General features: G+C 45.2%; 1 protein-coding gene across 4 annotated transcripts in view; it reads left to right on the plus strand.

The window, feature by feature from the left end:
* The first annotated feature begins 293 nt into the window (after window positions 1-293).
* Window positions 294-15,304, plus strand: part of BICD2 (BICD cargo adaptor 2) — a 46,717-nt gene continuing 31,706 nt past the window's right edge. For 3 of the 4 annotated variants that reach the window (XM_063412071.1, XM_063412070.1, XM_063412072.1), the window contains exon 1: window positions 295-758. In XM_063412071.1, the coding sequence (XP_063268141.1) occupies window positions 300-758 (459 nt within the window). In that variant the 5' untranslated portion in view covers window positions 295-299. Of the gene's footprint in view, window positions 759-15,304 lie in introns of all 4 variants that reach the window. The other variant, XM_063412068.1, reaches the window with a different exon arrangement.

Consider the following 15,304-nt stretch of genomic DNA (forward strand, 5'->3'; position numbering starts at 1 on the left):
TGTCCCCGTGGTCCCGAGGCCTGTGCCCCAATTTGTGTCCGGGATCACTGGGGAAGCCTGAGGTGCACTCGCTGTCGGGCCAGGCCCCTCCCGGGCACCCTCGGCCCTGCGCTCTCGCGGCTGCGCTACCCGCACCGCCCGGCAGAGGTAGTGCTCCTCCCCGCCCGCCACCACCCTTGTCCGTCGCAGTGCTTGCCGGGAGCTGTAGTCCAGCGAGCTGCGCGGCGCGCGGCGCGGCGAGCACCGAGGACTCCTGCTCCCAGCATCCCGCGGGGCACCGGCCTGCCCATGCCTTTTGAATGATTTCACTGCGCTCGGCGCTTGCGGCGGGCGCGGCGGCGGCGGCGGCGGGCGGGATCCTGGGAGGATCCGCGGCGGGAGCAGCGCGCCCCTGGCCCGTCGATGGCGGCCCGAGCGGGTCCTGCCATGGCCGCCTGCGGGCCGTGCCGCTGTTAGGAGTGGCAGACTCGCTGCGCGTTCGCCCATCCGCCTCGGCAGCCGGCGGCTCCTCCGCCGACATGTCGCTGGCTATGGAGGAGGAGGAGTACGCCCGGCTGGTGATGGAGTCGGAGCCCGAGTGGCTGCGGAGCGAGATCAAGCGTCTCTTCCAGGAGCTGGGCGAGACCACCCGGGAGAAGATCCAGGCGGCAGAGTACGGGCTGGCTGTGCTGGAGGAGAAGCAGCAGCTGAAGCAGCAGTACGAGGAGCTGGAGCTGGAGTACGAGACCATCCGCACCGAGATGGAGCAGCTGAAGGAGGTGAGGCGGGGGCGGCAGCAGGTGGGGGGCCTGGGCCAGAGCGCGGTCGTAGCGGATGGAAGGGCGAAGGCAGCGCGGAGCGGTGGGAGCGGGGCCGGTTTGGAGTCCGGGGGCGGCAGGTTGAGGGGCCCCGGGGCTGCTGTGGGGCGACTGGCGGGTTCCCAGGCTTCGGCCTGGCTCCGGCAGGGCGGTTGCACCCTTCTCCAAAATGACAGCTCCGAGGCTCCTGTCTGCAGGCCGGCCCAGGAGAGGGAAGGGATGGAAAAAAAAAAGGCCTTTGTGTCCCGACCCCCGCTCCTGTGAAGGGGGTTGTGGGATGGAGGCGGGGTAAACGCTTTTCTTTCTCTTCCCGTTCCGTTCCTGCTTGGAATGCGGTAGGGCTAGGGCTGCTGTAGAGCGAAGAGCCGGGCCGGGGTTGCCCCTCCCCGGGGTTGGGGCTGCCGCCACCGCGGCCCCGGGAGAAACCCAAGCAGGCGGCAGGGGTCGAGGGCCGGGACCGGGGTGCGGTGGGGATGCTGGCATATACGCCTGCTTTTGTGTGGAAGGAGAAACCTTACGTTGGTGTTAATCACTTCCTCAATGGGGTCCACCACGAAAACAATGCAGCAGACTTCAGTTCACATAGCTTTGTTTTGGTGCAGGTCCTGCCGTTGCCATATATTTTTTTATTACTTTATATTTTAAGGGAAATTCCAGAACTAGTTTGTACAGGAGAGTGAAGTTTGTCAGTAGAAATGCTGTATTAGGCAATTGGCACATTAAGTTTTTCTCGTGCAAGATCTCTAAGTGTAGAATGTGGGAAAAATGCTGTCCAGGGAACAGTCAGAGAATGCAGACTGGTGGTTTGTGCTCCTTACAAGCTGATCCCATCGTCCCGCTGTAGAGCGTGGCCCATGGGAACTTGTCTGCGTATAGCTTTGTTTGGTTCAGTGACCTGGCAAGCAGGCAAGCCTTGTGCTGCTTTTCAGCTGACTTAGGCCTTGCATTGATTGCAAAACATCTAATACGGCCTAAGAGGTAAATATAGGTGGATTTGACCTGTACAAATTGTATCCATTGGGGCTTAGCTTTAGTTTATTCAGTTGGAAATGGATTTTAAGTAAAATCTGAATACAGTATTTCAAAGGAAAAGTAATCCTTCTAGCAGAGTGGTGCAAAATCAGCTGAATCGGTGAATGCTCTCCCTTCGTGCATACTGTGTATCTTTTGGCCTTGTAAATAAAGCTTTATTTTGTTTTTATTGCGTTAAACAAGCATAAGCAAAGAGGTTAATTACTTTGAATTACGTGGCTATAAATTTGTTAAACTAAATATGAAAGCTGAACTGATATGCTACTGTTCCTAAAGCCACTTGAGACCAGCACAGTTAAAGCAGCATACAGAAGCAGAAACTTGGAAGTCAAGGGCAGAGGCAGCCCTTGAGCCCTTGAGCTGAGCTGAGCCCTAGAGTTGAGTTCAAGGGAGAGAAAAGTCAGTGAACCCAGTTGGTTGGTGGGATACAAAACATAGCATGAGAGGTGATGGGATTGGCCCAACCTCATTCAGCAAGGCAGTGCCTGACCACGCCAGTGGGAGCCAGGATGTGTCGATCACAGGTAGTGTTTTAGTCACTGGGCTGTGCTATGTGTGTTTGGGCAATACATGTTTTGACTTGCAGATGGAAAAAAGCTTGATGATACTGTCTTTTCATTCTTTTAGAGCTGTAACAGTTGAGAAGCTTGTAAAAGAGATTTAAAAGAAAAAAAAAGGGTAGAATCAGCAATGATTCATTCCTTTTTGCTTTTAACATTTTGAAGGATTTGCTTTGTGTGTGCATGTCATGCTCTAATTAAGTTAAAACCTGGGAGGCAGACGATTCTGGGAACAGCTTGAGAACTCTGATAGCCTACATGGGGAAAGAGCATTGCTTGTCTAGCTTTCTAGTGATACTGTGCAGGAATCTGGTCTGCTGTAGATCTTGTAAACCTTTAGCAGATGTATAAAGCATATGCTCAGAGGAGTTTATCGTCTTTGCTGTTTTATGCAACTTTTTGTTTTTCCCACATTCAGCTAGAGGAACGCTGCACACAAGACTCACTACATGTCATGCTCCAACCCTGAAGGGATTCCACCTTGGGTTACTTAAATTGTTCCTGGGGAATGTGGGAGATTGATGTCAAACTAGTACAGGATTGCTTTCCATCTCTTGCTTCTTAACTGTGACTGCATGCAACCTTTTAAGATATACCCCTCTTAGTCTCTATAGCTCTTACTATGTTCATCTATGTCAAGAGCTAAGCAGCACAACCCCATGTTAGGCAGGGTGCAGGGCAAGCATGCAGTGGTTTTATTCCTGCTGGGTATTGTAGATTTGGCTATGCTTTAATTTGTTTAATAATATGAAGCACTCCTGTATCATAGCCCTGTTCATACCATAGGGAAATGGGTTCCGAGCGTGGGAACTTTGTAGTGCAGTTAGTTGAAAGTACAGGCTTTTCTGCTACAGTCATCAGATCTTTCTGGCCGGATGCTCCTCCCTGCTACCCAATCCCCAATGTGGCAGAAAGTCAGAGCCTTAACCTCCACTGTTGTATCCCTTTGGTGAGTGTGAATGGCATTGTCAGAGCTCTACCCCATTTTGTAAAGATGTCTGTGTACTCTCAGTATTTGCAATCCAAGTGAAAATTGTGAAAATGGGGACCTGATCTGTCCTTGCACTGCTGAGCCTCCACACCAACCCCTTTTTAACTGGGATCAGGTCTTCTCTAAGTTTGTTCTTTTACTTGTATGTGTGCTGACTTATCTCATATATCTTTTAAGGTACTTTCTGCTGTATCTCTTCTGTTATTTTATTAGACAGAACAAAACTGAAATACAAACTGTCTTCCCAGGTAGACTTATTGTTATTTGCAGTACCACCCTTGCTTTTGTAAAAGGGAATTAATTTCAAACTGTACTAAAGATTATGATACATGTATTCCCTAGTTCAGAGAAATAAGACACTGGTTTTCTTGTAGTGAAATACTACTTTGTGTTGTGAACATATAATTTTTTTCTTTTTTTACTCCCTCTAGGTGATGAAGTAACTAAGTTTTTTTTTTTTCTGTAGGCTTTGTTTCAGCTGGTAGGTCATCCTGCTTGCCTTTGTGATAGTGCTGATTGTATAAATGACAGGGCTTGACTACCTGCCAGGGTTGAGACATTTTTCTTACATGGATGATACACATGATCATACCTTTGTGCACTTCAGCTCACAGAAGTGATTGTCTGAGGATTCAGTTATTGCTTTCGTGGTGATTTGTGGGAGAATCTGACATGGAAAGTTTGCTTGAAAAAGAGGTTATCTGGTTTGCTCAATACTTCAGAGTTGCTTTGAGATGTCAGATTCATAACCAAGTAATAGCTCAGTTATGAAATTGGCAGCTGTCCAAAGCTGTTTTCCAGTTAAGTAGTTGTGTTCGTGGTGCTAGAATTGTGTTTAAATCCTTGGAAAACATGGGTGTTATGATTAATTATTTCTGTACTAATGCAAAAAGTTCATAATTTAAAAGTGAACTATGTCTATCCTTAAACTCTAAAAGCACATGTCACTATGTCACAGTTAGTGTAATGTATATGGTTTGTGGTTTTTAAGGGGGGAACAAGCCTACAGGAATACTGACAGTGCTCTCCACAGGGCTCTTCATTTCTTTGTATGGTAACAGTGGCCCTTGTTTCTGTTTTTTGCCTTTAAAAATCATGTGTTGACTTTAATGCCATTTTATGACTTCTCTGTAGATGATTCCTGGGTAAGCTTACAAGGTGACTTTGAAAGGAACATTCAGCTAACACCTTGCTGCTCCATTTCCCATGAAGCCCAAGTGGAGCGTATGATGCAGCTGAGGTGATGTGTCCTGGGCTGTGATACTTGTACTGTTTGAGTTTATATTGAGGTGGAGTGTACAGGATCTGTGATCACTGACAGAAGGTTTGCTTTGCTTAATTGACTTACATATGTACTAGTTAATTGGATACTTTATATTTCATCCAGGCTTTAACCTTTCATTATGTTACATGTTATTAATGTAACATTTAATTGTGCATCTTCAGAAGTGAAGGAGAAATCATTCCCTTTCTTGTCTATCTCATGTATTGTACTGTGCTGTGTACCTTGTACACAGACATTGTAAACTGCTTTCTGAAGTAGCAGTGATTTTCCCCAGTGAATTTATCAAAGCATTTTGCCAGTTTGTACTGCTGTGCTCATTTTGTGTGTAACACAAGGGCAAGGAGGGAAGAAACAGTAAGGCTAAAGTTACCTAAGAAACCCATGACAGACTGGGATTAGACCTTCTGTGCTCATGAACCAATGCTGGATTGATCAAGTCTTTCTATTTAATCATGGTAAATAATGATGTTCAATTGCAATACCTCTAAAGCCTCAGGCAGCTCTGCTGCCTCTTCCTAATAAATATTCAGGTGATATATTGATTTCTGCTGAAAGGAAATGTCATTTTAGATCAACTTTGTGGCACTGTTGAAATCAAAGGGTTTAATACATAAAATAAATGTTTCTTTAAACAGACCAGCTTAGGTGAAATTTAATTCTGATTATACAGATGTAAATTTAGAGTAGGAAAAGTACAACTGCAAATTGAATTTAGGAAACTGATACCAATTTTGCACATACTAATAGAAAACGGTTATACTTTTGTGAATCTGTCTTGGGGACTTAATGGTGATTATTACTTGGACTTCATCACCTGCCACACTTGAAATGTTAGAACACAACTGCTGTCTCTACTGTTAAGTCAGACTGAAAACTGTGGATGGCGTAAGCAAAATATTCCTGAGTAAATTAAACCTCTTACATTTGGATAAATCACAGTTGCTTTATATGAAGAATAGAGGCACCCCTGATATTAATCTGATGTTTGTAGTGATATAGTCACTGAGTACTGTGTTTTGGAAAAGCTGCTTTTCTCACATATCCTTATTTAGGAAAAAAAGTGAAAAATTAAACATTCCAGTTCTTCCTGGTGTACTAGAAATAGTAACCTGTAATGCTTCATGTTACTAAATTAATTTTCTTTCCAGTGTTCCTTGAACTGCCTTTCTTTAAAATAATAAATAATATTCTTGAAGGGATTATTTCAAATTATTTTATGTAATTACTGGGTGTTCTTCTTGATATTTTTCTGGTAAAATTAACTGTACTCTATGTATTAGAACTTCCATAATATTTGGGTGATAGTAAGGGCCTTCAGGTGAAACTATTTTTAAAAATCCCATGTTTCTGCAGAAGTGGTTTTTCCTGAACTGGTGTAGTCTCAGCTGAAAGCTGGGTCTTGGGGAAAAGTCATGTTTTACTTTTGGTTTGTGGTGTTTGTCTGTGTCTTGGCCCAAAACAAGGGCTGTCCCTGACCTCCAGCAAACATTAGATAATTTGTTTCTAAGTTTCTACATTAAATTCAACCCAAGGTTTCAATGTTTGGCAGCAGTAGTGCAATTTGCCACCTATTTTTTCCCTGGAAGTGTGGGAGCGCTGAGTGTTTGCTGTCCTGTGAAAGGGATATAGTAAAACTATACTGTGGAACTGAGCCAGATTTTCTTTGGTATTTTTCTTTTGGTTTTTTCTTGAATTAGTTCAGTACCCCAGTTTGGGTCACAGGCTGTTGTATGTGGTTGTGGACCACCTCACCTAGAGTGTGTTAACACAGCAGTAAACAAGGAATGAGAGAAGCATCTTCAGCTAGTCTTTATGCTGAGCTTGGTGCTGAAGCAGCACAGACAGCAGCTGCACAGTGAGCGGAGTCCATCTAGCCTGGCTGCTGGGAATTAGGAGTCCTGGGGATCCTGCAGTGGCAACGTTACTGTCAGGCTGGTGGCTTTGGTTGAGGTCTGTCCTGGGATGTAGTCTCTGTTGCAGAATTTCTTGTGTTTACACAAACAAATTGTTCATTGGAGCCTTGCATTTGGCATCCTTCAATGTGTAGTCCCAGATGAGGGTACCTGGGAGCTGGGGCTTGCAGATGGGATGGTGGATGTTGTCTGAGCGTTCAGAGAACAGGGGCAGACCATCTTCACATAAGAAACCAGGACCAAATACTGCATGCTGGTGGCTTCTCTGCACAGGTGCTAGAGGGGAAGATTCCTGCCAAGCAACATTGCTGAGGGCTGGAGTGAACTCAGAGGGCTTCACAGTGGGCGACATCTATGTGTTCCACTTCCCTGAAGTGGAAGTTTATGCAGCCCCTGATGTGGCAGTTTCCTGCCTGGAAACTGAAAGTCTCAAACCTAGAGTCACTGGTGTTTTGTCACATGGGCTGTTGTGGTTTCCTCATTTCAAATCTTGATTCATCCTTTCAAAATCTATGGGAACATGCTTGCTAGTTTCAGGGGTATTAATACCCAATTTACCTCTTTGAATTAGGACCATATTTCTTCTAGTTTGCAAGAGAATTATAATGATTTGGAAAATTGCCTGATTCTACAAGGAGGGGGCAGGAGGGTGGGAACAGCAGTTCTCAAGTCTATGCACTGCCCCCAGACTTAATAGGTTCACCATTTCCTCTTTCACTCTATGGTATGTGAGCTTGTGACTAATCTGTAGCAGCTTTGGGCTGTAAGATGACTTCCAGAGGATGATGCATACTCCAGGCATTCATTTGCTTTCTTTCTCTGCTTTTGGCAGACTGCAGAGAATTGTTTGTTCAGATCTGGTAACCCAGCAACAGAGGAATATAGTGTGGGTTTGAAATATGATCTACAAAACCTCAGCAAAGGGAAATGACATAGATCAACTTTGCCATCCAAATGAATGGAGGAGCCTCCATTTGAGAGAAGAGCTGAAGTTTTAGGTATAACTGCAAACTGTGGGGTTTTTCTTAGTCTCCCCATTCTCCAGCTCATCTTCCTTCTTTCTACCTCCTACTTCCCTCCCCCTCCTCTCTTCTCAGCTGTTTTCACTAATCTGGCTGAAATATATACCAGGCAGCGGATGTCAGGCTTACCTCACTTTGGAGTGGGGACTTGCCTGAGGAGTCTGCTAAGAGGTGTGGTCGGTTTTGCACACAAACAAACAGGTTTGCCACTGGGGCTCTGGGCAAGCAGGGACATGGGGTTAATTTTGAACGCTTGGCCCCAGCATAGTTGAAGCTCAGTGTGGGAATGGATGGGAATTCTCTGCAGTCCTGTGTCCATGTTCGGGAGGCAGCTGTGCCATATGAGGACCTATACAGCTCTCACTGAAACAAGTGGTGCGTCTGCTGGGGTGCTGGGTTGTGCTGGATGGCCCAGACTCTGTGGCATGCTGCAGTCCTTGGTCTCCTTAAATTTGGTGGGTTTTTTTCGTCCCTCAATTGTTGCCAATGTGCAGTGTGGAGCTTGGCAAGCTCCCAGCATGGTGCAGAGTGCTGTGCTGTAGACAGTGAGACAGTGTTTGGTAAGTTCATTAGGAAGTCCTTCTGCATGTTCACTGTCAGTGCTGGATGGAACTGGGCCTGTAGTTCAGCTCTGGCTCCAAGACGGAGAAATATACTGACTTAATACCATAACTGGCATCTAACCTGCCCAAAGCAAACAAGATTCATTGCTTCCTGTGCACAGACAGTTTGTTACACCTGATTTTCGTCTCTTCTGTCCGTATGGTTTTATTCCTGCATGTAGGCCTTTGGAGTGATCCTTCTAGTCACTCTGATGTTTAGCAATTTTGAAGCCCTCCTCTTACCCCTGCACATATTCTGCATCATTCAATTCTCTGTACTTGTAAACTGCTAATGTAACTCCTTAAACAATGTGAATGAATTGTGATCACCTTTAACTTCTGTGGGGTTCTGGGGTGGGAAAAATCCTGTATTCCAGCATTAATTTTCTCTCATGTGAGCCATCACAGCTTCTTGTCCTCCTAGGTTCACAGTGAAGGTAAGCACAGTAGTGAATTGGAGGGAAACGGTAGCTAGGACCCTTCATGGTTTGACTGAGGCAAAGTGCATATCTTGTGACCTCTCCTTTCTGAAATCTAGGAGGGTTTCAGGAAGCAGAGAGGGCCTTTGAGGGCTGGGTTGTAGACTTTTTGTCAAGGCTGCTGGCATAGTGGGCTTGAGCATTGTCTGTCCTGCAAGTTTGGCGGAAAACTTTCCCATTGAAATATTCTGTTTCCCAGGCTCACATGGAAAGGGAGAGCGCAGCTTTCCTGGCAGTGTCATGTTTCAGACAGCTCTTCCACCTGAGCACTTAATAATAAATCAACTTATTCTTATTCTCTCTGTAGAAGAGACAAGGAGAAGGAAACAAGGAGAAATGCCTACTCATTTCACTTGGGAAGCAGGTAGAAACCAAACAATAAGAGTACATTAAAGGAATTTGGTGGGACAGAGCTGCCAGTATATACACACACACACACACACATATATTAAAAATATATATATATATATATATATATATATATATATATATATATGAAATAGTTACTCTACTGGTAGCTGGTTGTTCTAATGTAGCCTGTGTGGCCAAGTGCCCTAAAATATAAATGCCTTATTGGGACTGAAGCAAATGGACCCTTTTAATGTGACACAAAGCCTGTTAACATTAAAATTGATCTGTGTTCCCTTTGACCTCCCTATTGTTAGGGTTTTGGGGGAGCATAGTAAGGCATTCATTCCTTTCATGCTCCGCAGTGTGAGGGACTGCAGCTGGGGAACATCTTGGAATCTGGCTCATCCAGCGAGGCTTTTGGGGCTGGCGAAGCCCCTGTGAGGCGTTTGCTTTTAAGGTTCTCAGCTCTGGGAATTGTGAGAACTGGCCTCAAAGAGCATTTATCAGCCCTTTGGTCTGCTGCTCTCAATGGGGCTGTGTATGCTTTTTTTCCCCACAATAGACCTAAAAGAGCATTAAGGTTGACATGATATTTCTATCTGTGCTTTATGAGAAATGTATTTTCTTGTTTTATTTTCATTGTTCTCTGTGGCAAGGGTCATCTCCATAGAAAGTGATTAATTTGATGAAAATATTTTTCTTGCCCTGGGCTCCATTTGTTGCCTGGTACCATGCTGTGCTAGTCATGTGTTAGCTTTGTCTTACCACACATAACATTATGCTTTGTATGAAGAATGTGGCCTTAATCTTCAGTAGGCACTGCTGTACAAAGGAACAGAGCCTCCACGAGATGTGGAGTTCATGCAGATCCAAGTTTTGTTCCATTGCCTCTTAGTTCCGTGGGGCTCTAAAGCTAGATTTCACTTCTAAAGAATTCCACAGTTATCAGGAACAGCCCAGTACTTGGTGTCTGTGCACCCAGGCATGCTCTCCAGTGCTCAGGCTTAGATTTTTTTTTTAACTCCTGAATTGTTTAACTCCTCTTCTTGTGTTTTAAGATCTGTTTTAATGATGCCTTTGGAACTGGTGCTGCAGCAGAGTGTAGTTGTGGTGTTTTCCTGTTGGATTACTGATCTAGTGCCTTGAAATTTCAGATCTGTACATAATGGGTATGTCTGTTTCTCTTTCTTTTTGCAGTGTAGAAGACTGCAGTAATAATGGAAAAGTTATGTTTGAGGAATTTGAGTAGCATCTGTGGGGATGGCTAGAGCTCCTCTTACTCAATTTCCTTCATTTTTTCTTTACTTTGTGGTCTTCATGTGCATAAAACTAATGTCTGTTTATAATGCAACAAATCAACTTGCTGAAATTCAAGCTTTAAATATGAAATAAACTCTTGGAGAGACAGAGAATTCTTCCTTGTAGTCTTAAAAGGTAAAACTGGTCTGCTTCAGTGTGTCATTGAGTACAAGATGCAACTCTTGGTTCTATCGTAGTTTAGGATCATAATTTTATTTTGAATTAATTGTGCTTTAGACATCAGTCCTGTATAGATGTACACAGTGCTTCATTTGAGAATGAGCAGCAAGGGTAGCAATGACAGTGAATGCAAAGAAGTGTAATGCTGTCCAAGGATAACTAATAATGTACACTGAAGTCTCTTCTAAGGTGTTTTTGTGTGCAATGCCAGGCTACTTGGTGTTAAACTTTCAAAACTTAAATGTGCAAATAACACAATTAGTGGTCAGGTTTTCTTCCAGGGTAGGAGACAACCTTCAGCCTTAGGTTAAGAAACTGGAAGCAGTTAGGGCACAGAGAGGATAAAGCTGCCCATTCATATCTGAAGCGGGCAAGCAGCTACAGGCTCATGTCTCTTCCCACTCCTACTTCATCCTGCATTTGGTTTTGTTCCTCTTCTTTGGTTTCCTGCTGAATTCCATTGCAGCTGCTGATCATCCTGCTGCCACTGTTACCCTGTGCCACTGTTTTGACTGTCATCTCTTTTCCCTTGGACACATGTTCTTTGCCTCCCTCTTACAAGATTTACTTTCTCCCTTGATGCTAGTACTTCTTATGGCCCCTCATCTCATCAGTTGTTTTCTGACAGTTTTCTTCTTCAGCTCCCAGCCTCCTTGCCACCGAGTTCTTTTTCCCTTCACTGGTTCCCAGTAAGCTGAGATGGCACAGCCAGCTGGGTAGTGGCTTCATCTTTTCGGGCCTGAGGCTGTCCGAAATGCCAGGCACTGCCAGGCATGGTTAAGAAGTGGAGAGGAAGGGGGTTAAACCCTAGTTAAGGCCTATGCGTAGAAATTATTACTCTTCACTGAACTTTTAAAAATAAAGCTGGGTTGAGTTAAACTGCAGTAGGCTTTGTAATGTCCTATGCCAGCCTAAACTTGGATTAATCCAGCGCAGATGTAAAACAGACATTACTGCTGCAGCAAAATCTGTTTGAACAAGAATTACATTTTCCCGGGTGCCAATCTGGAAGAACATTTAGCTTTGCTCCAAGTTAGAAGGCATTTGTAACAGGCTCCTGAGTGGCAGTGGGCTACTGGGAACCCTTGGCAGGGATCTGGCAACCTTCTACCTGAGGCATGTCATCCATTTGCTTTAGCAGAGTTCTTGGTGCCAGAAAATACAGCATGACACCTCTCTTGCCCTGTCACCAGAGAGTGGCAGAGCTGAGGTCAGTGGGGAGCTTCCTCTGCTGACCAGGTCAGACTGATACCAGAAGACAGGAAGTGGGCATATCCCCACTACTGTATCTTTGCCCAATCCAGCTGGGTCCTGCTGGGCAGAGCTCTGGGTGGTACTGGCAGCTGAGCCCTTCTGAAGACTTTGGCTCCTCAGTGCACTGTAGCAGCCTCACATGCCCTACCCAATCTGAAAATGCCAATGAATGAGGTGTTTGTCTCTGCAGCTGTGATGCAGTTGTGTGCCCCCTGCATTCCACCCCATCAGTCTGGTGGCCTTGAGCAGCTGGCTGGGGACAGCAGAGGCTGGCTCTCTGCTGCTAGCCTGGGAGCTGTCACTGACCGCTTGGAAGCTTTGCAGAGTAAAAGCTTTTCATTGCAGCCAGTGTCTGCCAACTCCTATTGCAATTAAAGGGTAATCTTTTCTAAATGGTGCTAAATTAAGGCTTAATCCTTCCCTCATGCCACATAAGAGGATGAATCCCTGGTTTTCTGAAAACAGCTTATTGTTTGGGCCACTGTCCAACCGACCCTTACAACAATGGTCCTGGATGGTTTGTCTGTGGAGAGGACTTAGGCTTTTTTGATCGGTCTGCCTGTAGATCCAACTCCAAAGTCCCCTATGAGGTGTATGGAGAAGTAGAGGAGTTATTTGCCACTTCCTTGTATGGCTCATACCGTATGAAACTTGGGAAAAGGTTTCCTTTTGCTGAAGTTCTTACCCTGGATGCTGTGGTGATGGGAGGTGACTTTGCCTTTGACTGTGTGTACTGGGTCCGTGCTGTTGGCTGTCCACTCACTAGCCACCAGCCATGCACTGTGTTAGTGTTGCATCGAAGCAAAGTCCTGGCAGTACAGGTTGGTTTGTTTTAATCAAGGCAGCTGTGTGCATAAAACTGTAGTTTAAATTATTGCTGTTACGTAAGGCTACTGCCACAACATAAATCAGTGAGGGAGGGGAGTAACTTTTCACTGCTCTTGGAATTACTAACCTGGATTAATAAACAACAAATTTCACCTTTGGGGACAGGAGGAGACTGTCTTTTGAGCCCTTGTTAAGACTAGGCTTTTATGCCTCTTCTTAGGGGAACTACTGTGTCTGTAGAGCAGGACATAGTCAAAATGTTTATTTGCTCATAAATATGTGTCTTTGTTTAAAGATAATGCAGTCAAATAGGATGGAGGGAGGGAGCAGTAATGCCACAAGTTTGTGGGCAGCTCATTAGTGGAACATATCCAGAAGCTTGCTTTGATTCCATGTTTTTACACAAGTTCCTTGAGGGGAAAAAAGTAATCTGGAGAATTTCAGTGGCATAATTCTAGCAATAGGATCTGAAATATGCTATTACATAAAACCCTCCTAAAATTCTTATTATGTGAGACTTTTTTTTTCAGTCCTGTTCACTTACGATTCTGTATAGCAGTGTTTGTAGCACTACTACAAAGATCAGACCTGGTGTGGGCCTTCTTGATCTGTGTGCTGCCCAGGAGTAGATGGCTCCTGAATAGTCTGGTCCTCACCCAAGTGCAGGAGTGAGTGGTTCTGGCTGGATGCTGGCAGAGGGGTTCACACATATCCCCTCCTCAGGTGTGTGATGCTGGGCAACAGAACCTTCATAGAGGTGTTTAAATTATTATTAGAGGTAACAAAACCTGCATTATGTTTCTACTGAACGTGAGGTCAGAACATAAATCAAGCTGTGTTTATTTGTTTTAAGATGCACTTTCAGTTAGCAACCACATGAAGGGCTGCTGTCTGGAGGATGGTGACAGACATGAATGAATCTGTGACAGAGATTTCCCATCTAAGAAAACAAAAACATAGACAAAACAGAAGAGCTGGCCAAACAGCTGTTCTGGTGACAAGTGGCCTTTGAATTAATCCTTGGAACAGTTAAAGAGTGATGGTCCCTTACATGTCCAAAATCCCAAATGAAGTTTCCTGTATATGTTTTTTTTAAAGATGATAATGACATTGATTTCTTTTCAGTGGATCTAGCAGTGAGCACTGCTCAGGAACATTCCTTCTGCTTCCTGCTGCTCAGCTCTGCTTTGCTGCAGTGTCCTGCCTTGCTGAAATCAGGGGTGTGATGAACTTACGAGCACAAAATAAAATTAGATCCATTATTTGGAAGAAAAATGCTTCCTTTTTATTTTTGAATAATACTTTATTGTCTCTTCATTAGTACTCCTTATAAAAAGCAAGTCTGAACTTAGCCCTTACCTTTGTGTATGCAGTTCTGTCTTGTGGTGTTGCAATTTGGGATATGCTATTTGTGGTCAGGTTTTTGTGTTTCTTATGGTGGCTGTACTTATTGCCTGCCGTACAAACCATATTGTTCTACACATGTTTACATGGGGTGTGAAATCATATGGGAAATGCATCAGTAGCACTTCATTTCTGGGTTTGCAGTTGGAAGCAAATAACCATGGAGGTTCTTGTCTGCTGAAATGATGAAGAACATGTAATTATTTTTAAATTTGTCTGGAGGGGGGAGAAAATCAGTTCCCTATTTGTACCTACAAAGTCTCAATATGATGATTAGTTGGAAATTAATTCTTTAATGAAATACAAGATTTATTTATGGTTTGACTTCTGTCGTGGTTGGGGGGGGAGGTGAATTCCTCCAGGGGGATGTGGGCAGTCCAATCAGTGATCAGCTTTTCTGCTGGCACCTGGGTTGGTCACTCAAAGGTTTGGACACGCCTCTGAGGACACAAAGAGTTAAAAGCAGGAGTCTGAGGGGCTCGGCCTTTTTTTCGGATCCGGGTTTTCAGCAGAGAGACGTCTCCAGTCTCCTTCCCCCCCCCCACCTGGCCACGAGGCTGGGTGGGGGAGGGGAAACACGTGGTCGGGCTCAGGTAAGCCGGAGCCCCCCCCGGGGCGGGGGAGAAGAGAAGGGACAGGACTGGAACTGAGCTACCCCGTCCAGGATGGAGGGGTGGAAAACTGTGGAAGTGCCTGCTGTGTGTGCTCACCCCCCTCCTTCCCCCCAAACTCCGGGAGAAGGTGCTCAGCCACGTGGGGGGTTGCCGAGCCTGGTCTGCAGCACCCTGCCGAGAAGAAACTGTTAACCCTTGCTTGGCAGAAAGAAACTTTTCTTAGACATTGATTCTCATGACTGGTGGTTTTCGGAGAGAGGGAAGCGGCCTGGGACCGAGATGATAAAGCATGATTGGAAGGAATTCGATGGAAGAATGAGAGGAGTAGCCTTGGAGCTGGACTTTTCTTGCATAATGTCAGCCATGGACTGAACTTGAGTCTCTTTTGAACATAAACTGCATTTTTGGGTGGATGCAGCTGCCCCTTGCTTTTGCTACAGTGACTGGCACGTTGAAGAGTTAGAGCGAACAGAGAAAAAAGAGGGGGAGGGTGAGGTGGCGCCCTCTGCCCTCAGGGCAGACCTGCTCCTGGAACCCCGGCCCCTGGGTGAAAAGGGGAGAGCTCGGCATGCAGCATCCTTAAAAAGCCCTGTATGTAGTTTTGGCCTATGAGACAGCGGTGAGAGCGCTGGACATAGGAAAAAGAGAGTGTCACCTTAGCAGACTTCTCCGGGCGGTGCTATGGGTGACATG

This window comes from Prinia subflava, chromosome 14, assembly GCF_021018805.1.
Source record: "Prinia subflava isolate CZ2003 ecotype Zambia chromosome 14, Cam_Psub_1.2, whole genome shotgun sequence".
NCBI classification, from domain to species: Eukaryota; Metazoa; Chordata; class Aves; order Passeriformes; family Cisticolidae; genus Prinia; species Prinia subflava.